Source organism: Rattus rattus, chromosome 11 (genome assembly GCF_011064425.1).
Source record: "Rattus rattus isolate New Zealand chromosome 11, Rrattus_CSIRO_v1, whole genome shotgun sequence".
NCBI lineage: Eukaryota > Metazoa > Chordata > Mammalia > Rodentia > Muridae > Rattus > Rattus rattus.
Window position 1 is genome coordinate 27,870,400 of NC_046164.1, and position 23,619 is coordinate 27,894,018.

Genomic DNA, 23,619 nt, shown 5'->3' on the forward strand with positions numbered 1-23,619 from the left:
CTGGTGAGTCCCTACGGGCCAAAATATGGAAAATTCAAGAGTTTTTATTTTAAATGAGTTAGTAATCAAGGTTAGTACGTGGGAAACTTCACAGCCATGGATGCTGGATAGATGAAAAATATATTTTCCTTGATTTTGTTATGTTGTAAAGTAGGTAGAGGTTTCCTGACTGCATGTATAATCTTAAAAAAATAGGAAAGTAAGTGCAAAACCAAGGGGGGAATCCCTACCTTTCTGTTAGCTTTCTCTAACAATATATGTTGACAGGTGCATTTATTACATAAAATTACATCATTGCAGGACTTCTTGTCACACAGGGTTTGCAGTTTTATAAATACTGAGTGGAGTAATAGGGTAATATTTGGTGTGTGTGTGTGTGTGTGTGTGTGTGTGTGTGTGTGTATGTGTGTGCTTATCCACTTTCTTACAAATTAAAGTGGAAAGATATTTTAGTTATTTCAATTAGTAAAACCCTAATTTTTCCCTTTGGTATTTTTTATCATTCTGTTTTTTTTTTGAATTTGCTAAAAGTATGAACTGTTAAAAACTAATAGAAAATATAAATAAATTCAACATAAACATTAATACTAATTTAATCAATGTACACTTTCATTTTAAAACATAAAATCAATAGAGAAATATTTTGTAATTTGTCTGGTGCACACATGGCTGTAAGTACCTTTCATGCCATGCTCATGTTTGTGAACATACATATGTTCAAGGTGTACAAATTAATAACTAAGCCTTATATTTATTGATATTAACTTTTGCTAATTGTTCTGTCCTTTTAATGTGAGTCAGTAACTTCATGCTTCATATTGTGTTATGAACTATTTCAATAAAATATAGTTTACTGCCTTTAATGAACAAACTCCTCAGGCTATAAAAGGAAATTAAAAAGTATTAATGAGATACAAAATGAATGAAAATAAGTGGTATTTTGAGTCAGCAAATGATTTTTTCATGGTTCCCTTGAAATCTTGAATCATTTCAAATGAAAATATGTCTAATAATTGCCTCAAAATTATGGAAATGTATATTGGGATGTTTAAAATTTAATAACAGATATTACATGTTTAGTAATTCCATCTCAAGATTTTGTCTAAGATATGTTTCTGTTTCTCAGAACAGTGTTTAAGGATATAAGGCATACATGTGCACACAGAACAAAGTCCTTTCCAGCTGCTGAAAGGGCATGTATGTACTCCTACTCTCAATGGAATGATGACAGGCCATCCCAAAACACAAAGTATTCACAGAGCTTTGGAAAAGTTTTCTCCAGCAGCTGACTTGGACAGTACAAAGAGTGGCTGTAGGCTGGGGACTCATGGAAGAATAGGGATAAGGATTGGTGGCCCCAAAGGGGAGAGGAACTCCACAGGAAACCAACAGAGTCAACTAACCTGGACCCTCAGGACTCTCAGAGACAGAATTGCCAACCAAAGAACATACACAGCTGGATGTATGCCCTCTGGCACATATGTAGCAGATATGCAGCTTGGTCTTTATCTGGGTCTCAAACAACTGGAATGGAGGATATCCCAAAATCTGTTGACTATATATATGTAGGATATGTTTTTCTAGTTTGGCTGCTTTGTCTGGCCTCATTGGGAAAGAATACACCTAGCCTCATGAAGATTTAATGGGCTAAGGTGGTTAAGTAGGTAGATAGATAGATCAATAGATAGATAGATAGATAGATAGATAGATAGATAGATAGATAGATAGATAGATGGTTAGAGACATAGAAAGATAGAGACATGGAGACATAGAGACAAAGATGCATAGATAGATGAATGGATAGGTAGATAGATGGTAGATAAATAAATGATAGTTGATAAATTGATAATAGCCAGATAGATAGATGATAGATAAATACATGATAACATGATAATCTATTTGGTAGACAAAAAGATGATAGGTTGATGATAGACAGACAGATGGACATGATGAAAACTAATACCCAAAGAAAATGTGAGTGAAATAATGTTTAGTTTATTTTAAATAAATTGTGAGCTATTGAAGGGGATTTATAGAAATATTATCCATGAGTTTACTTATCCAGATATGTTTGAATTTGTAATTTATCTCCAATGGATATTTTATGTGCACCATTTTTTTACTGTATTTATTGTTAAGGAGAATAAGGGAAAAAGAAGAACAGCCCCAGCTTAGTAGGTCTATAGCTCATAAATTTTTCATTATTAATGTGATTGATATATTTATATAAGTTAGGTATTTATAATAAAAATTTATGTTTACCTAGAGTCTATATTTGTGATATGAGAGATGTTTACATATAAGAATATAAAAAAACACCTGTCTTCCATAAAAAATAAAAACAAAAATCAATAAACATCCTGAAAAATACTGCCATCAACATAATCTCCAGCACTTTGTTGAAGATACAAATGGATCTTTTCGGTTTACCTGTAAAAATTATTTAAGAACTATTTTTATATATGTAAATACTTATAATAATGTAACTTATAATCAGCCACCAAAAGGGTGGGACAGAAGGATAAGTTACTAATTTTAAAGATTTATTTTATATTTAAAATTATTTTGGGTCATGGGGTATGTGAACACATGTGTAGTACTAGCCAAGGAGTCCTACAGAGAATGTCAGATCTCCTGGAGCTCTCGTCACAGGTAATTGTGAGCTACTACGTGGGTGCTGGGAATTTGAAATCAAGCCTTCTGCAAGAGAAATATGATGTGCCATCACCCTCTGAGCTCTCTTCCACCACCCTAAGCTGGTCCTAAGGTATGGCAACATATGCCATAGAAAGCATTCGAGTGTCACACCACTTCACTGCTGCACCCATGCCGGACCTAACCACAAGAGCCTTGTTTGTACGTAAGTATTTAAGAAACCAGGGGATATTTTATTTCACTCAAATGGGCAATATTCACACTCTAAAACTTGTTTAGATGATAGAGAAGATGTTACTGAAAGGGAATTAACAAAATACATTTATTGGCTCATGTAATATTTTTATTAAGGTTTATGGATTACTCTTTGTTTTTGTGAGGAAGGTTTTAATGTCAAGGCTGTCTTCATAGCGAATTCTGTTAGTAAGATGAAGCTGTGACCCTGGTATGAACACCATCATGCAAAGCAGATAGTAAAATCCCACTAGAAAATAAAACGGGAAAAGTCGAATGAGACAAAGGAACAGCAGGGTGTTTGGTTGTTGTTGAGAGTTTGCTTATTTTCCAGAAGATGCCCCTTTTATTGATTTTGTGAACAGACCCAATTTGCACTATACTCAAATACTGTACAAAATTGCAAGAAATGCCACGGCTTGACTACTTAATTTCTACAAAAACATCATCGTGAAGTTGCATTTAATTTTAAAAGTCAACTAATAACTGCTAATATACACATCAGTCATAGGTAAATTTAGTCTGACAGAAACACAGTTCAGCTTATTTCAGGGACATATTTTAGGGACATACATAATATCATTTGATACATTAAAAGAAACATGAGTTTTACCCATTAACAATCAGAAACTTTATAAAATTGAAAATCATGTTTCCTAATTTAGCTACGTGGGATGTGTGTGTGTGTGTGTGTGTGTGTGTGTGTGTGTGTGTGTGTGTGTGTGTGTGGTGTGTGATATAATCCACAATCTGTTGATGATGTCTTAAAGTCATTGTTTAAAAATGTTCAACTCTTACCAAAACCTCTTCTGGTATACAAAGCTGCTGTAAATTCGAGTCAATGAAATTGAAAGTTTGCGATTTACAAAAGCGGATTTACATTAACTCTTGTGTGAAAAAGAAAGCTGCTTTCCAGACAGAAAAGTGTGCCAACCAACTGCCCTTTCCTTTAAAATGAGCGGCTTCTGAGCCCTGATGAGAAGAAGCCTTAAGGCAGAATTTGCAGTAAACAGGAAAGAAGAGAATCATATAAGTGCTCATCCGTACCTGGGACACCTATGAATTCTCATTGCTTGGAGTTTTTGGCACAGCTTTCTAATCTGATACGCGTGAACGTTGCTCTGCTGCTGCCAAGATGGCGGATTTCTTCCATTCTCCAGCACCAGAAAATTTCAGCTGACAGCACACACCTGGAAAGACTAAGTCCATATATCTTCCTATTTATTTTATTTTTTTTTAATGTTAGGTAGTTTCCAATGATTGAAGTGAACTGTAAGGTTCAGTTACTACTTTCAAATAAACTCTGAAGCTAAAAATATAATGACTGTGACATTCCAATAGTTACTTAATTTAAGCATAATTAACATCCTGTCATGGTGACTCATAGTTACTTGAGCTTGTCATGCTTGTAATATGTACATGGCTATAGATATTCTACATAGTAATTAAATGCTTTTTTCACATCTCTAGCTCTCTCCTTATGTGTGTCAAGCTTCCAATTACACTAGCAGGGGTTCTGAACTCTCCTAAAGCAACCAGGCCAGAGGTTTAGCTGTTTCATATATTTGAGTGACAATATTAATCTCTGATCATCCTGAGGCATCCGTAGAAATATTTCTCTATGAATATCTAAATCAAAGGTTTCCCGAAGTGTGACATAGGATCTCAACTTTCATTCTAATTAGAACATTAATAAATAAATTATGGGATCTGAAATCCACTTTGAACTAGGTCCTAGGTAAATGTGTTGAAAAGGCAATGGCTCTTCTGGCACGGGATGTTTTCTGCCTGTATTTCCATGAGCTAGCAAGTGCAGGTCTCCTTTAGAGGTCTACTGGTAAGCTCTACCATTATATACATACTATACATATTGGGTCATAAATTAGCAGTTATTAGTCAGACTGTACAAAGCAAAAATGAAAACAAAACAAAAACAAAAACAAAAACTAAATGTAACACTGCAATACAGCCCCAAAGTAACCAATGTCTAGACTCAAGGACTAACCCCTAATACAGGCTCCCGGTTTAAATAGGTAGCCCAGTAAACTAAATTAAAAGTACCAAACAGAACTGGGAACACTATTCTAGACATTCTGTCGATTTTGCTGACACTGTTGAAAGTTTTCTTGGCTTCGGCTGGCTTGTTCTCTGGCTTCTTGTTTGGTTCTGGAGTAGTTGCACTTTTGGAAATGGTAGAGAGGACAGGATCTTTGGAAAGATTCGGGGCGTAGTTGGCAACAGCTACAGCATAGGCGTTGTTCTGTATCATGACGGAGCCTTTCTCTTTTTTCTATTGGAAAATACAAAAATGGGTTTAGCCTGTGTCCTAAAAATTTCCAAACTACAGTTCAAATTCTAGAAAAAAATATTACTCAAGCACGCATCATTATTAATAGGCATGAAAAATTAAGGGAAGTAAATAAGTTCAGTAAATCCTAAATACCCTGCGTGAAGAAACTTAGAGAGAACAATGCAGGCACCATTTTACCAGAAAACTAATTTCTGTTCTTTATATGAAAAATGAACACTGGAAAACATAATTTAAATAAAATTTTAACAATAGATACACTCTTAAAGTCACTCATCTGTTTTTTAATAGTGAGCAAATAAAAAATAAAAATGTAAAGATTTTAAAGAAGTATGATCTTCAACAATGAATGACCACACCTTTTTCCAGGTAGCAGAGCTCCACTGACTTCTACTGAACTTATATGGCAGAGGTTTAAGGTGGCAGGAAATTGTAACTTTACAGAGAAGTTACAGAGGTAGAAGAGGAGAAGCCTGCAAACCACCAATGTAATAAGAAGCTACGAATTCTATCTTTTCTGCTGCCCTAAACCCACATCCCCTTTCTTTCTTATTAAAGGAGAATTAACTTCAGTTTGGGTATCAGTAGCTTTCGTCTCTGTTCTGACCACTTGCTTCAACCAATTCCACTTGGTGTTCTTAACCTAACACCTTCCAGTCATTAGAAACTATTGCTACAGGGAGAGACTTAGGAACCAACTTAGAACACAAATCCTAGGCTTAAATCTCTCCAAATTTCTGTCATGGAGCATCTTTTAAAACAAATATCCTCTGTGTTCACTAAGTATAAACCCTTGTGAGATAGTTTGGTTTTCTAAGTGTTTGTCAGCTAAGGTACCTTGGAGCATCTTGTCTTAGATTTGTTTCTACTCACCCAATTTTCAATTAAATTGATTAATTTGTTTTCAGAATTCACCCTGGATTTCAATGCAATGTTCATGGAACACTTTGCCTAAAAAGAAACGTTGTTCCCTACATATTGCATCTCAGAGTATTTAAATATGTCTCTGTGCTAACATTTATTAAAGAATATAAGCACTTCTTTCGACATGTGATTATTTAATTGGCATCTTCTATTCTCATTAGGATCCAAGGTTGAATGACGGCTAATGGAATCTCTGTCTTCTTGACCTTGGTAAACTCAGCACACAGCGTGAAACTTTCCCACAAATATCTTTTTGCTGGATAAGCATAGCATACCATTAACAAAAGGAACCTGAAAACACAAACACTGTTTATATTTTTATTCTAATATAACTATATTATGATTTACCTACATATCAAAAACTGACCCAACACTGAGTTGCCCAAAACATAGCAAGTAATTTCCACTTTAGCTCCAAGTTATTAGGAGCAGTGCTTATGTCAGTTTTAAAACAGTGCAAGCCTCCCGTCTATGAAATAGTTGGGAAGAAGTCACAGCACTTAAACATGTCAGCCTTCCAAACACTTACCGTGACCTTCTGTCTGAAAATATTGTTGAACTGTGGATTGAAGTATTTTCCTCTAAAATGCCTTAGTTGAGGATTATATCACTATGCCCAACTTCCAAAATTTCAATAATCCAGGAAATGCATAACAAGCATTTGTTCTATTATTATTTCAAATATGTCTAAACTGATATTAAAAATAATAATCAGATTGAGCTTAAAGGGAAGCCTTCAGCGAAACTTTTAGCCATTCTGTTTCAATTTCCTGACTCATAAGAGGGAAAGATAATGGCAAAAAGCTATACTGACTTGATGTAACAAACAAATTAACATAGGCCACTCTCACATTATGAAATTACTTTCTTTAAGAGAACTGGAGTTACAACTTTTATTATAATAAACTAGATCAGTGGTGCTCAAACTTCCTAATGCTGTGACCTTTTTGTACAGTCCCTTATGTGGTGGTGACCCCCAAGCAAAAAATTATTCATTTGCTACTTCATAACTGTAATTTTCTACTGTTATGTATTATAATGTAAACATCTGTGTTTTTCAGTGGCCTCTCGTGACCCATGTGAAAGGAGGACTCGACTCCCAAAAAGGGTCTTGGCACATAGGTTGAAAATCACTGATCTAGACAATTATCACCTGTAAAAGGAATGCACAGCCTATCTGTCTTATTATGTATTTGGGGAAAACTACATAAACATTGAATAGAAAGACTCAGGGAGATTTTCATGAAAATAAAGAATTAAAATTAGATTAGAAACTATGGTATAGAAGTTAAGACAGCTAAAAATATATTCTGCTGCAGGAAGGATTTATAGATACAAATACTTTTACCAATAGTCCTTCTTTGCTATACCTTACTTTTAGTTTTAAATGTATACAGTTAATAATAAAGACATTTGTGAATGAAAAAAGTGTACAACAGTTAATAATAAAGACATTTATGAATGAAAAAAGTGTACAATTTATATCAATGGCAAGTAGAAAAGGAAGGCCTGTGTCAGTAGGTACTAGCCAAATTTTAGCCCTGGGTAATTTGTGGCAGGATACTTGTTTGTTCTGTACTAATACTGAACACTCTTGAAGAAACCACAAACAACAACAAAATCAACAACAGCAACAACAAAGCAGCCTTTCCAATAAGTGTTCGGAATTTTATCATTCTAAAGGAAAAGCAGTGAGGCCCTTGGTCCTGAGAAGTCTCATTCATTTACCCAGTGTAGGGAAATGCCAGTGTGTTGAGGTAGGAGTAGGAGCATCTTTATAGAAGCAGGGGGAGAGGGAAGGGGAATGTGGGAGGGGGGAAAGGGGATTACATTTGAAGTGTAAGTACATAAAATATCCAATTAAAGAAGGTAATTTTGATTTAGTATATGACAATAAATACACATATCGGAGGAGGTTTAAGTGTGAAACAAATGGTTGGGGTGACTTCAAAACACTCCCTTGGAAGTTAGAAATGACTCTTTCCTATCAGCAGCAAGGAAAGTCCAACGTAGTACATCCAGTCTTCTCAGTAACCTACTTCTGCCATGTGAACTTTAAAATGTTCACTGGATGAGATGCAGAACACTGGGATGGTGTCATGTCCCCTCTATCCTAGCCGGAGTACATCATAGCTTTCTTGACTTGGGATATTACAAATTCCTGTCTAAAGAGAATCGGTTCCACTCAGTGCACTTGAAAAGTAATGATGATTTGAAATAATTCCACACATTCCTCTTTGTTTAAAATTAACTATACAGACCAAATAAGTTAGTGGGTTAATAACATGAATATGCCTTAGTGAAATGAAATTCTCACTGACCAGGAGAACTCTCCCTTGATGGCTAGTTTTTATAGTGTTGAAAGGTGTTACACAGTCCAGTCCAGGAGGAGATAAGGCAAGTCACCAGCTTGCCCACTGTATACTCTAATACTAAGTCTTAAAAGTAACCAAACACTCCGATAAAGTCTCAAAGCTGATCCACAAGACGTAATTCATGCTTTGAATTTAAAATGGGGTAGGTGGGTAAAGGATTTGTCTCCCAGGGAGGAACATACTATTGTTATTGAGATCAAAAGTTATACTAGTAAACTTCCTTCTAAAATTATATGTTGATGCCCACAGTTGTGTGCTGCCTTTAACATTAAGTATATTTCTTTGTACTGGAAGAGCTTGAAGGGGCTCGAGACCCCATATGTACAACAATGCCAAGCAACCAGAGCTTCCAGGGACTAGCCACTACCTAAAGACTATACATGGACTGACCCTGGACTCTGACCTCATAGGTAGCAATGAATATCCTAGTAAAGCACCCAATGGGAAGCCCTGGGTCCTGCTAAGACTGAACCCCCAGTGAACTAGACTGTTGGGGGGAGGGCGGCAATGTGGGGAGGGTGGGGAGGGGAACACCCATAAGGAAGGGAGGGGAGGGGATGTTTGCCGAAGCAGGGAAAGGAATAACACTTTGAAATGTATATAAGAAATACTCAAGTTAATAAAAAAAAAAAAAAGTATATTTCTTTGTGGTCATTGACTAATGCAGAGACTCATAATTGATCAAAATGTTGAGACTAGGTGAAGATGAGTATTGACCCTTAAATGAGACATCTATATCAATCCTTTCTTCCAGGACTCAGGCAATATCATAGAAGAGTGGAGAGAGAAAATATAGGAGCCACTGGATGGAGGGCAATAATGCAAAGAGCCGAATACGTTTTACTAATTTTAAAAAGTTACTCGTACCCATACATAGATGACCAGTAAAAACTCTTTCCACAGCACTCAATCGCTGTATCTCACTTTACTTTGTTTCTCCGGATAATAAAAAAGGAAATCAATTGCAAATAAGCTCAGCTTAAATCTTTCCACTTGTTGACCAAATACACCAGTGCTCACACCTTAACCTATAAATGGGGCCACAGTACAGCCAGAACCTCATAATTAACCTGTATTGCTCTTCCAGTCATATGGACTAGAGTTCGTACAATTGCTGTTAGTAATGACTGGCTTTGAGTCTCACTCAGTGAGACAGCACTTCAACCGCTTTCCGTAAGTGGCCTTTTCCTCCCTTGCCATAGCATGCTGAACTACTCTCTATAATAACAAATAAATGTTCTTTCTCCCTCTTTTTCATTTAACTGTAAGCAAATTGAAAGCATAGAATGTCCTGCGGAGACCGTAGCATATGTATTAGTCCAGAGCACACTCAGAAATGCTCTACAAAATGATAGAATTCTATTTAAAGACAAGGTTAAATAAAAATTAATAAATGTAAAAGGAGGAAATCTACTTTATAGGACAAAATAAGTACTATGTTACATAGAAATAATCTATCTGCTTGTCCAGAATTTTACTACATTTTTATCCCAAGGTCCACTATGTCACTTTGTAGAGTTGGGAAAAACTGATCATTGAACTTCAACATATATGGGGTGAGAGGCACAATGTGATTGGGTTATGTACAAGTAACTATCACACTGTTACCCCACGGTATATTGACAACTCAGTTTTCAATGAAGTGAAATGAAACAGGAATGTAACAATTCTCATCACTGTGAGGGGGGACAGACAAACTTCTATGTTCCTGCTATCAGGTTTCCAGCTACACTGGATGGCCACAAACTCATGAGCACATAGGTAGCACTAATTGGATGCAAGGGATTATCAGTAACAGAAATAATCCAGAATAGAACATGAATCTAAGACAGAGAGAGGGTAGGGACACTATGGGGAGTGGGAGGAAGACAGTGATGAATAGATAGGATCAGTATACATGCGTGGAACTTTCAAAGAATAAGAAAATTAGTATTAAGGCTGAGAAGTAAAAATTATATTTGACAAGATTCAAAGTGTTTTGAATTTACTACATTATTGGGACTGTTGATCCATATTTAAAATGTCAAGTCTAGACTAATGACTGCTAAACCAAAGGTTTTACACAATTGTTTTACAAACTTGGCATCATTATGTGGTAGAGAAAGTAACAGGCTAGTAAGTTGAAAGCATCATTTAGGTAATATACAGGCAGCAATCAGAAACAAGACTTGACAGATGAGTGAAAATAACCACAGTGTCATCCAAGAAATCAGCACTTACAGTAAGCATATAAGAATTCCTATCAAACAGGCCATACAACAAACACTAGAAGAAAACCTAGGTTTACAAAGGTGAATGTATGTTCTTTCTACTTTGCTCTTTCACAGTGTTTGTTTGTTTGTTTTTGCCACTGGAATATCAGTTGTGGAATAACAACTCCCTGACCAGATAATGCTTCCATTATTGACTCACTAACCCAGCTGAGAAAAGTTATACTTACAGAAGAGGGTGTGAAGGTTAAAGAGATCATCTGCTTCTCCAAGTGCTGTATAGGCTTTGCACGGCTCAAGCTGGACATTAAGGAAGCATCATACTTTATGACCATATTAGTTTAGCTCATTGAAAAACTGCCTTTAGTGAGTTGGGTGTAATTCAGTGTCTTCACCTTTTATGAAAGGGACTACAGTAAGCATTGATATGAAATTCATTGAACCATTTACTGTGAAACAGTTGACATCACTTGCTACAGCAACCAGCTCACTATCATAAAAGCAATTCTAATCTAGGAAAGATCTTTTCTTTATGAAAGTTTAATTTTCCTCCTTTTTGATTAAAACCACAATGCCCTGAACCTATCTACAGATTTGCTGAGCGAATATGAGGTACAACCAGTATGGATGTAAATTCTGCAAGTGAGCCAGCTGAAAGGGAGAGTTGAACCTAGTTTTCTTTGATTCTAATTTCCTTCCTCTATTTTACAGTTTTATTACAATGTATTATAATTGGATTTTATAAACTCTGAAATTTTTAAACAATATGACGTCAAAATGCAATCAAGGGGCTGGAGAGATGATTGAGTGATTAAGAGCACTGCTATTCTTCCAGAGGATATGGGTTCGATTCCTAGCACCAACAGCGCAACTAATAACCACCTGTATCTGCCAGTTCCAGGGGATCCCATGTCCTCTCCTGGCCTCCATAGGCATCATGCATACCCATATACAGGAATACATGCAGACAAAATATACATATGTGAAACAAAGCTAAAATTTTAATTTATAAATGAGAATAAATGAATAAGTACACTTTGAGGTGTGGTGTTACCTACAAATCAATAGGGTGAATCAAAAAAAATTACTCACTCCATAAGTTTGGGTAATAAATTCTTAGATCTGTGTTTTATGTTATTTATTATCTTGTGTTTCCTCGGCTTTAGTTAGCCAGTTTGAACTTAATGTCTCAAATTAATGAATGAAAACAATCTGAAGAAATTGAACTGAAGCCAACACTGCTTGAACACAGGGTTAACGCCAGCTATGGGCTGGACAGTATGCTAGGTGACAAAAGATATAATCACTAGTATGACAAACAGTTATTCTCTCAAGGGTTTTAATCAAGTGGTAAAAGGAATTATTTACAATAAAACCATGATTCAATGAACTTATATAAATATTAGTTTCAGTTGCTCTGGGAAAGAAATGAAGGGGTTTAATTTATGTAAATCTGGAAATGTTGATGTCAAGATAAGACATTTAAGGTAATTGAAGTCAGAGAAGGAAAGAGGATATTGCACCGAGGATGGAAAGCATGTCTAATGTCAGAGACACGAAGACACATATTTTGAGGGAAATAGCTGTGATTTGTAGTAGGCAGAGTTAGAATATGAACACCAACTCTGGATAGTTTGTATTTCAGTTTCAACACTTGAAAATATGTGTCCATTACCAAGTAATTTTGCTAATGTAATCCTCAGACTTAAAGATTTTTACAGGCATATAAATATAAATTTATTATACTTTTTAAAAATCCTACATAATATTCATCATATAAATAAATCTATGGAAAACTACTTACGTGGACCATATTAGTCTTGGAATTTTACCTTCAGTAATTGACTAATAGAGCTGAAAAGATAAATGACCTGCACTAATACTTTAGGTTACTCTAAGATGACGATGTATATTAAAAAGAAAAAACCCACTAAAGGCAGGAAGCAGTAAATGAAGTATAAAATAATACTGAATACAACATGAGGTTTGTAAGGACAATGTACATAAGTTAATGCTACACACACACACACACACACACACACACACACACACACACACACACACAGAGTCCTGTTTGTTGGAATGTGACATTTTGTCATGCCCTGTCTGAGGTATATTGCAGGTAAGCACCTAAATAAGAACAAAGAAAAGACAAATAAGGAGATCAGGTTGGATTTTCCTTGTTTTGCTGCTGTTGTTTTCTACATCTTTTGGGGGAGACGGGTGTAGAAGTTGATAATAACCATGCTTATTAATTATTACATTACTGCCTATTCATAACAATTCTAGAGACATCACTGTTGCACACTAACACTAGGAATCCAGTGTTTAAGGACACCTGAGAGGACCTAGGCTGAAGCTACTGATGAACTTTCATTGTTACCAACATTGAGTTAAAAGACTTAACCTATGCTGTATAAACAACTGACCAGACACATAACAGAATCAGTTATCCTGTTCTAACATTCTAAGTCCTTGGCTTTTTAAATTTAAATATTTATTTTTTGTTTATATACTTATCTATTTATTCATTCATTCAATTCTTCTATCCAATGTGTATGGGTGATTTTCTGCACATAAACAGATGCATTAACTAAGTTTCCAGGGCCTTAGGGAGCTACAAGTGGGTGTCAGATTCCCTGTGACTGCAGGTTCAGACAGTTGTCAACCATGCAGGAGCTGGGAATCCAACCTTTGTTCTTCTGGAAGAGCAGTCATTGTTTTTAACCCCTGATCCATCTCTCCAGCCCTCGTCCTTGACATTATATCAGAAAATGTGGAAAGGACTGGAAACATCTGAGCATAGTCAGTTCTCAACGATTGCAGTGCTAGACTAAGTGGAAATGACTAGGGAAGAAGATGGTAGATAATTGGAATAAAACAATGCTGTCTGTAAGACAGGTATAACACTGAACTATAAGACAAGAGTGTTGGCTTTAGAGTTTTGAATTGGTAATATTTCAATAGTATATACCATGTTTACTGAATATGTAGAATATGTAAGATGCTGTGCAACTTGCCAGGGATAAATGACTTGTTAAAATGACAAGTCTGTCATTATGATCACTGGCAGACTTAAAGTTTGAATATTATATCTCAATAGATGATATGATTTTTCTAAAACTCTGAAAAGCACACCACTTTTAATGGGACCTAATAATACTGGAAAGCAATGTTCAGAAATAACATCAAAACTGAAAATTGTGTCCACAATGAACAAGGATTACATGATTTGTGGCAGCAAATGGACTAATTATGGCTTTAATACTGTAGATATTCCTATAAATTTTGTCAGTACAACTTGGAAATTGACAACCACATTGTAAACAATGAGAAACCAACAAAAGTATCAAAGAAGGCTGACACGGCTTTCTCTGGGAAACATGAGCATGATCTAGAAGCTCGACTGTGGCAAAGGGCTTCACAGTGTGGAATGAATTGTAGCAGCTGCCAGTGATGTCAGCAAAGGACGCTGAAGTCACTGAAGTACTTCTTAATGCAAAGAGAAAAAGTTGCCCAGTTGCACCCAACAATATGTCCTCAGCATAGCAGAGGAAGGCTCAGTGAGCATCCCAGGGGGTGTGGGGGTGGAAAACTCTCATCACCCAATAGTCAATTAGGGCTTATTGGCAAGGGGGCAGTGAAGGGAAGAATTTCAGGGTACAGAGGACTAAGAGCTGAAGTAAAAGAAAACCACAGGGGAAAACTCATTTCAGAAGCTTCTGTAGTAAAAGAAGAGTTACATCTGGAGGTAGGGGCAACCAAGATACCAGATCTTGGGGGATGGTTCTCAGTCGTGGCAAAATAACTAGGTCTCTTCACAGGAAAATATAAATGAGGCAGTTAAAGGAAAAACAAAGCAAGAAAGTAACAATGGAAAAAGCCTGAGAAAGCAACAGAAGAGGTTTCAGCAACAGAAGTGAAAGATTGGTTTGGGAATAGAGAAGGGCCACAGGGTAGAACTTCTTTTAGAAGTTCTTGGATGCCCTGTAAACAGACAGTGTGTCCCCTACAATTCTTCTCTTTGATCAGATGTATACTTTTAGAATAAAGGTTTCTTTGCTAATGTCACGAGTGAAGCCAAGCCCCATGTAAAGATCCATCAAGATCCTAGAGGTCAAAAGCATCTGAGACATAAAAAAAAATCTGCCAATAGCATTTATTCATAATCTTGTATGTGAAGTCCTGATTCTAGACACACGAAATTTAAGTACATGTTTCTTCTTTTCAACACACATTAGGGACATGTATGACTGAGTATCTTTTTAATGTGGCAAGTTAATGCTTTGCATTTCATAAATTCCACAAACCTGCAGCTCTCGTGTTATAAAATGCAGAAGGAAAGGACCGCATGCAGGCCACTGACTGTGAAAGGACAAAACCTCTGTATTTTGAGAAAACTGTTATTTTACACTTAAAATTTGTGTCTCAGGAAATCCGAATGGCTTACACGGAAAATCTCTTATGAAGTTTTTAAAAACTTTTTTTTTGTTGGGATAAATAAGTTGTCTCATCACTGCATTGCAAAATTTAAAATAAAAAAAAATGTTAGTCAGCCAAGACTCTGAAAGAGCCCGTGGTGCACTGTCATAGCCAGGTCATCTATGGAGAAAGTGTATGCATCACTAATAGAGCTAAAGAGAAGCAACCTCAACGATCCGCTGACGAGGAATTCTCTATATGCGACATGAAAACAGCCCAGATCAGCAGTGCTGGAATCAACCAGAAGTTAAGCATAGAAAATGGGGAAGTCTCACTCAAAATCTTATTCCCTATCCCGTAGCAGGCCAACACAACTTACAAATAAGCTAGCAATTTAATTAACTTCTATAGCTTGTGAGAAAAAAAAGACAGTTGTCTTAAACTCTTTTATATCTTTCCATGTGCAAACTGTAACAAAGGTAAGAATTAAACATATAAATATTTACATACATTCAAATAACTGAAACAAAATTCAAACCACAATAAAGGTTTTCCAAATCTTATGGGAAAATTTGTATAATATGCTGTTCAATGAAACTTTCCAAATAGAAGTTTCTTCCAGTACTTAAAATATTTATATCACATAAAAATATATACAAAGTTGTTTCCTAGGACAGATAGCTATTGATAAAATTGGACAGGAAGCCACTGGTGTATCTATGCATAAGTATCCCATTAGCCTCTGTACTTGAAATATGAAGAGATAGGTATCAAGACTTTTAAGGATTAATATTAAAAGTAAGTTTCCCCAATTAGACCACATGACCAACTTAAAATTCTTGACTATTTCACTATTCATACTGTATGAATACAGTATTTCATATTATAGGAAAGAGGAAAATCCTACCTTCACTGTTACAAAGTAGTAATAGAGATATGGACATATGAAGAGTCATTGACCCATTGAAAGAGCAATTAAGTCTTTACTAGATATAATTAATGCTCATTTTATCTTCAAAGCTCTATCATAATATATATTTGGTGATCTAAAGGCATGAACTTTCTCAGCAGACAGAACTGGGTCCCAGTAAACTTACTGGTCAGTTGTATGAGCTGGAGCAAGTCAACACATTTGATAAGATTGAGATTAATCGCTGTGGAAGATTAAAATTAAGAAGAGACCCTCCTTACTTCAGAGATTGTGGAAGCCATGTGTGAACCTACAACAGTGCTGTACACAGAACTCCACAGAAGCTGAGGAACACATTTAAAAGATGTCACTGTCACAAGAACGCTTAAAGGATTTCAGGCAAGAATAAACTTCTGAAAATTGATAATTTCAATTTTTTAAATTTCAATTTTTAGGAAGGAATCCGCAACAAGCCTGAATGCATTCAAATTTTCCTTAGATAAGATTAGAAGGGGCTCGACTTACCTTGTCATTTACTACACTCTTTCCATCCCAAGCCCATCCTCTTTTCGTGAAGTAATTAACAGTTGCAAATTCAATTAAGGCAGAGAACACAAACGCGTAACAAACAGCGATAAACCAGTCCATGGCAGTGGCATAGGCCACTTTGGGGAGGGAATTTCGAGCACTGATGCTTAATGTGGTCATTGTCAAAACAGTTGTTACTCCTGTAAAAGAAGAGACAGGGACCAAAGGAACAGTCAGTGACTGGGAGAGAGACTAGCACAAAGTTATCCTTTTCTTTCCCTTGCAACTATTTTCATTGTCATTTCTAATCACTAGGCAAGTGTTAGAAAACAGAGCAAGACCATTATTCTTAGCTGTCCTACTTCTTGAAGCAGAGACACCAAACAGACCCTGATAGTGCCTTCATTTTTTTTACTTCATTTTGTATTAACTCCACTTTTTCTTAAGTATATTTGATATTTAAAAAGACTGGTAATACGGAAGCATCATTAGGTGTGACAAAGTGCAGGCACTTTAGAGTGACCTATTTATTACCCATCAGCTCAATTAGTATTAAAAACTCATCCACCACACCTCACAATCTGTTTCATTTAGATGAATCATGCTAAAGTACCTGGTCAAATCCCCACAGTCATTATAGCAGAAAGATGATTGAGAAAGGTTTAAGACTTTTGTCATTTAAGTATGGCTGTGTAAGCATGGAATTAACTCTGCTTGTTGAGCTTTGCGGAGGCAGATCTCTTGCAGCATCACTTAAATTGTGTCTGAAATAAGACAAACTACTAATCCAAAAGTTTGTAAGATAGAAATATCCAGTTTAAAACAACCAAAATCCCCATTCCAAGACAAAAAAAAAGAAAATTTCGGGGAGTCAATTGCTGTAGAAAGAAGAATAATCAGACTTCTCCAGGGACAAGCTCCTAACAGGCAACACAATGTGAAGTGTTCATTTCTAAACACATACATATATAAGCAAGACTAAACTGACTCAAGAGGCTTTCTCTTTCTGCCTGTCTGTCTCTCGGTGTATATGTAACAATTGTTTAAAAAGTCATAGATTTGAGAGGAAGTGGGGGAACATACGAGGGTTCTAAAGGGTTAAAGGGAGGGATAGACATTATAGAAGCATAATATCCACGTGTGATATATTTTAAAAAGATAAATTGAAGGATGGTTTATACATTTTTGTGTCCCCCCCGTTCCCCCTCAAAAAAATATTTCCTTTCTCCTAAAACTCTTTATGCTGGTGACAAGCAACTCACATTTATGTGGAAAAAAGAGGACAATAAGTTAGGCAGGAAGTTGCAGCACATGCACTCAAAAGGCTATAATCAACTGAAAGTCCAATAGGAGCTTAATTGCATACCTCAGGGACATTTGAAAGAAAAAGAAAATAAATGGCTTGAAGATGTTGCTCAGTAATACAGTAGTCACCCAGCATGGATAAGGCCACAGGTCTAATCAACATCAACAAAGCAGCTAAGAAGATATGCAGGATAGTTTCATGTCAACTTGACACAAGCTAAAGTCTTTGACAGAAGGAAGCCTCAATTAAGAAATTGCCTCCATCTGCCTCTAACTGGGAGGGAGGGGTAATGGGGAGGAGAATCGGCAATTCAGGATTAGGTGTGGGAAAGGACAGGACAGATGGCTAAATGGCCGTGAATATGAGAGGAAATCTGCAACTGATGGGGGTAAGGAAGTGGGAGGCATTTCCAGGATGAGACAGAGACCCTCATGAGATAAGGGAGTGACCCAAGAATCAATGGGGGTAACCACAACTGAGGTTCACAACATTGGAGATATGGAACATGAAGAGGCCTGTAGCTAGGCAGGAACCTTAGTGGGGTGATAGAGACACCAACCCACCCACAAATTTTCAACCCCAAGTTTATCCTGTCTACAAGAAATGCAGGCATTGGGTATAGAGCAGAGGCTGAGGTAATGACCAACCAATAATGGCTCCATTACCTAGGCAAGAACCAATCCCTAACACAATTTATTAATGATATCCTGTTATGCTTACAGAAAGGAACATGTTTTCTCTGAAAGGCTCCATCCAGCAGCTGCCCCAGACAGATGAAGACACCCACAGCCAAACAGCGGATGGACTTTGGGAATTCTTTTGAAAGAATAGGAGGAAGGATTGCAGACCTGGAAGAGGATAGGAACTCCACAGGAAGACCAACAGAGTCAACTAACCTTGCCTCTTGGGTCTCTCAAAGTCTGAACCACCAACCCAAGAACATACAGAGCTGGAAATAGACCACCCAGCTCATATGTAGTAGATGTGCAGCTTGGTCTTCATGTGGGTCCTAAACAACTAGAAGGAGATCTATCCCAAAAGTGGTTGCCCAAATGTGGGATATCTTCTACTAGCTGGGCTGCCTTATATGGCCTCAGTGGGAGAGGAAGCTCCTAACGTCATAAAGACTTGAAATGCCAGGGTGGAGGGACACCCAGGGGGCCCTCACCTGCTCAGAGAAGAAGGGGAGAGAGTATCAGGGAAGGATTGTGACAGGGGTGACCAAGAGGGGGACAGTGAATGGAATGGAATATGAAGTGAATAAGTAAAAACATAAATTTGAATTCAAAAAAATAAGAAGAAAATGCCTCTGGAGAGATCAAGAGCATGACCCACAGAATCAACTTTCCAGGGCTCGTCAGTGATCACAGAGTCTGAAACAATGATAATCAGGGGAGCTCTAGAGTCTGAGCTAGGTCCACTACATACACATTATGGTTGTGGACTCAGAGGATCTCTGACTCTTTTGATTGCTCTTGGGATTCTTTTCCTCTTACTGGGTTGCCTTGGTCAAAACTTGCCTAGACTTATTGTAACTTGTTATGCCATGGTAGGTTGATCTCTCTGAGAGGCCTTCTCTTTACTGAAGGTAAATGGAAGAAGACTGGATACAGGGGAGAGGGATAGCTGGGAGTAAAGGGTGAGGTAACTGCAGTCAGGATACAATATATGAGAGGAGAATAAATTAAATTTTCAAGAAGAAGAAAAAGGAATTGCCTTCCTGAGATCTGACTATGGACCACCCTTTAGGGCACTTTTAAAATTAGTGATTGATGAGGGAGGGCCCAGTCAATTGAGGTCGGTACTATTCCTGGGCTGATAGCTCTGGGAACTATAAGAATTTAGGCTGAGCAACGAAGAGGAAGCCAGTAATCAGCACTCCTACATGGCCTCTGTGGCAGCTCCTGCCTCCAGGTTCCTTGCTTGTTTAAGTTCCTGCTCTGACTTCCTTCAGTGATGAACTTGGACGGAAATGTAAGTCAAATAAACTCATTCCTTCCCAAGTTGTTTTAGTCAAGGCGTTTCATCACAAGACAAAAAGAATATACTCAAATTTTGATTATTTGAAAAGTTGGAGGCCATTTTCCCCTCATGTACAATAAAATCACGAGTAGTAAGTAGTAATTATTCCTCTCACTAATAAGTGAATGCATAAGACATGGTGGTCACTGTGGAAACATTGGGAAAATAAACTGACCTCAGCAGCTGTTCAGTTATTATGAAAACTGCATTCAGAAAACCAACAAAATGGCTCAGTGCATACAGGTGATGTCCTGTGCTCATGAACCCTGGGATTCATGGTTGAGGAGGAGAATGAACTCCTACAAGTTGTCTCCAACCTCCCTCCACATGCATGCTATTTGTGCAATTGCACACGCACACGCACACACACACACACAAATCAATCAATCAATCAATTAATTAAATATCTTTAGGAAGAGTGAAAAACATTTTTTAAAAATCTATTTAACAAAAACCTAGGAACACACCATGTTTTGAAGCAACACATTGGTGGATATTTTCTTTCAGTATTTTTGCCCAAATGGACAAATGGGTACATATAAATGCATAACTATATGTACACATATGACTAAAATATAAAAATCAAAAATGAAGAGACATCTTCCCTGAAATACTGTTTATGACATTAATTTCCTCTTGTTTTGATTTATGCTATAGTTTGATATTATTTCAGTTTATCCCAAATGTTAAGTTCTGGAATCCAGCATATGGTTGAAGTGTTGAAATCTCTTAGAGAAATGGTTTGACAATGACTGGATCATAATGGTGCTGCTCACAAAATACATTAAGGTAATGCATGTGAGAGTGTGACTGAGACCAAGACAGCAAAAGAAAGAGAAAACCTGCAAACGAAGTAAGTAAGAGAAAGGAGGAGAGGGAGCACAAGACCCAGAAGAGACAGAGTTCAAGGCATGTCCTTGAATAGCCCTGGCTTTCTGTCTCAATATTGATTTTTTTCAGGAAGCACTCTTAACCATTCTGATGTCATAAGCCATTAGTCCCTCACCAGCTAAGCAAGTGGAACCACCTCATCTTAGACATTGAGAGTCCAAAATGAATGCTCTATATTTATAAAGTAAATGGATGCCCATTTTGTTAAAGAAAAAAACCAGAACTTTTTAGCATTCTATTTTGAACTATTTTCTTAGCTGTGATCCTGGGCACTATAATCTATAATATAATTTATATTAATGCCAACTAAATATCAAGAGTTTAAATATTTTATTTGACTATAATTCCATCACAGATTATACCATTAATTTGTTTGTTTTATACAAATATATAACTCCACATTGTGTATTTCACTTCAAAATCTAAATAAAACAAGATGGCAAAGAAATAATATATATTAACTAATTTTTACATTTGCCCAATGCTCACTGTTAGGTTTTTAATTCTGCTGTAGATTTGAGTGACTATCGAGCATGTTTTCATTCAGGTGGATGATACTCTACTCAAGTTTTGCTAATGACAACACGTACTCAAATTTATATAGATATCTGAGGTTAAGTAGATGCTGAAGATAATATCTGACATATCATACATTTACTTATTTCATATATTTTCATTCTTTATTGTCACTATTCTAATAAGAATAATATTTGATTTTTTAGTTAAATTGCAAAATTTAGTTTTGAAAGTTTAGAATTATTGGGAGACAGTCTTTCTTTTAACATCCTGACTGGTAATTATGAAGAGTACCTCTTTCCTATCAAATATCAGTTTTGCTTTTTGTTTTTTAGTGTATTAATACCATTTATGTGTTTGTATTCATGTCTTAGAACATGAATGTTTGGGACCATTGAAGTCTGTTAGCTTGGTAGACACCTATCTTATGAATGAAGAAATTTCCTCAAATGCCTAAAAAACAAATAATCTAATCAGAAATAATTTCCCCAAAGCATCTTTATGTATAGTTTAATACAACATAATAACTGATTTTTAAACTTAAAAAGACAATTGTTCTGCTTGTGTGCACTCTTAAAGCCAAGCAGAAGTGAGATCATTTTTTCACTTTTTTCAGATGTCTCCTAAGCACACATGTAACCCTGGCAGTATGTGACCTTATAGACTCTGAGAAATATGCCAGTGTTTGCCACAAGTATAATGTACAACTCTTTCACAAGACTTCCTTTATAATATTTGTGTTTAGTTCCTGGTTTGTTCCAAATATTTTTGTTGTTGTTATTGCCTTGAGGAAGTCTAAACCCTAAAGCCTCTTCCTGGAAATATTTTCAGTGGATAGCCTCACCCTTTCATATAAGGGAAGTTTTGAGTTCAGGAAACAAATAAAAAACGACTTCTTTGGAGTGGTCTTCCAGGGACTCGCTAGGAAGTGATGCTTATTCTCTTTTGTGTATGAATAGGGGTGTGTGTGTGTGTGTGTGTGTGTGTGTGTGTGTGTGTGTGTGTTTGCATTTGTGTGTGTGTATGTGTGTGTGTGTATATATGTATGTTTATGTATGTGTTGTATGCATTTCTTCACTACATGTCCAGATATCTTTGCCTTTACTATGAAGTCTGGAAGATATCTTAGGTGTCTTCCTTAAACTCTACTCACCTTATTTTATTGAGGCTGGGTGTCACATTGAATCTAGAACTCACCAATTATCAAAGATGGATAACCGGGAAACCCATATAAATCCTCCTGTCTCTACCTCCCACCATTGGGCTTTCAGAAACCTTCTTTGCTTGTGGGGATGTGAATTTAAGTTATCGAGCAACAAAGATTTTATTCACACAGCCATCTCTCTGTCCCACTCATTTTCTTTTAATGATCTGTTTTAATTTCTGTAGTTGAGAAAGGTAGGCTGTTAAATTTATGGTTTACCATACCATATCATATTATCTCAAAGCTTATTATTCTCAACAATATTCACTATTTCTTTCTTAAATAGGTGTACCCTGGGTAGCTACAGCTGGGTAATTTCCAAAGTTCTGCAAATGTTAATTTTCACGAATTTTGATAGTTTTTTAAATGGTTTTTATGAATAGGTATAATTTCAGAACTCCACTCCATTGTTTGCAGTTGTCACCTCTCCCAACATTTTAAAGGGGATTATCCTGGGACTGTTCACTTACACTTTTAGATAGAATAAAGCCATGTGGATCTCTGTTTCAGGAGGGTGAGTCCTCAGAGGGCCCCACTTGCAGATTTATTAACCTTGTGTTTACTGTTTGCCACTAGCCTGACCCTGAGAAAGTTACATAAAAGATTATTCCTTATTCTCAAGTAGAAAACAAGTAAAAATTTTAAGTCTTTTGGTGTAATATGGTGAATTATAACTCTTAGCTCAAAGTCTGGCTCCCCATGCATAAATGCTATGTTTAATTCTTCTTATTTTTCATAATGTAACAATATTCTCAGAGCAATATGGATTACCAACATGACAAAAGGATATGGAGTAAATAATTCAGGAATAAAATTGTGTAAACACTTCTGTGAAAGAAAAGACTCACAAATTGATATTTAAAAAACCAGAGATAATGAAAAATGTATCTATTTACAGTATGAACAGCAGAACCCTGTGGAAACGAGGAAATAGAGCTATAAACTGATATGATTGTGTCCATGAGACATTATGGTTAAGGAAGTGACGCTAATTATGTGTAATGAAAGCATATTCAGTTGTGCTTACATGTTGACATCAATGAGCTCCATAAAATAAGTCAGTCCAGACACACTACAGAACATTCTATCATTTTAGAAAAGAATGTAATATCCC

The 23,619-nt window shown here is 36.4% G+C and overlaps 1 protein-coding gene across 1 annotated transcript in view; it reads right to left on the bottom strand.

Moving 5' to 3' along the window:
* Positions 1–2,114: 2,114 nt before the first annotated feature.
* Gabra2 (gamma-aminobutyric acid type A receptor subunit alpha2) overlaps positions 2,115–23,619 on the bottom strand; it is a 135,226-nt gene continuing 113,721 nt past the window's right edge. Inside the window, exons 9-10 of the mRNA XM_032917120.1 lie at positions 16,564–16,766; positions 2,115–5,179 (exon numbers count right to left, since the gene is read on the bottom strand). Coding sequence (XP_032773011.1) covers positions 4,883–5,179; positions 16,564–16,766 — 500 coding nt within the window. The 3' untranslated portion in view covers positions 2,115–4,882. The remainder of the gene's footprint in view (positions 5,180–16,563; positions 16,767–23,619) is intronic.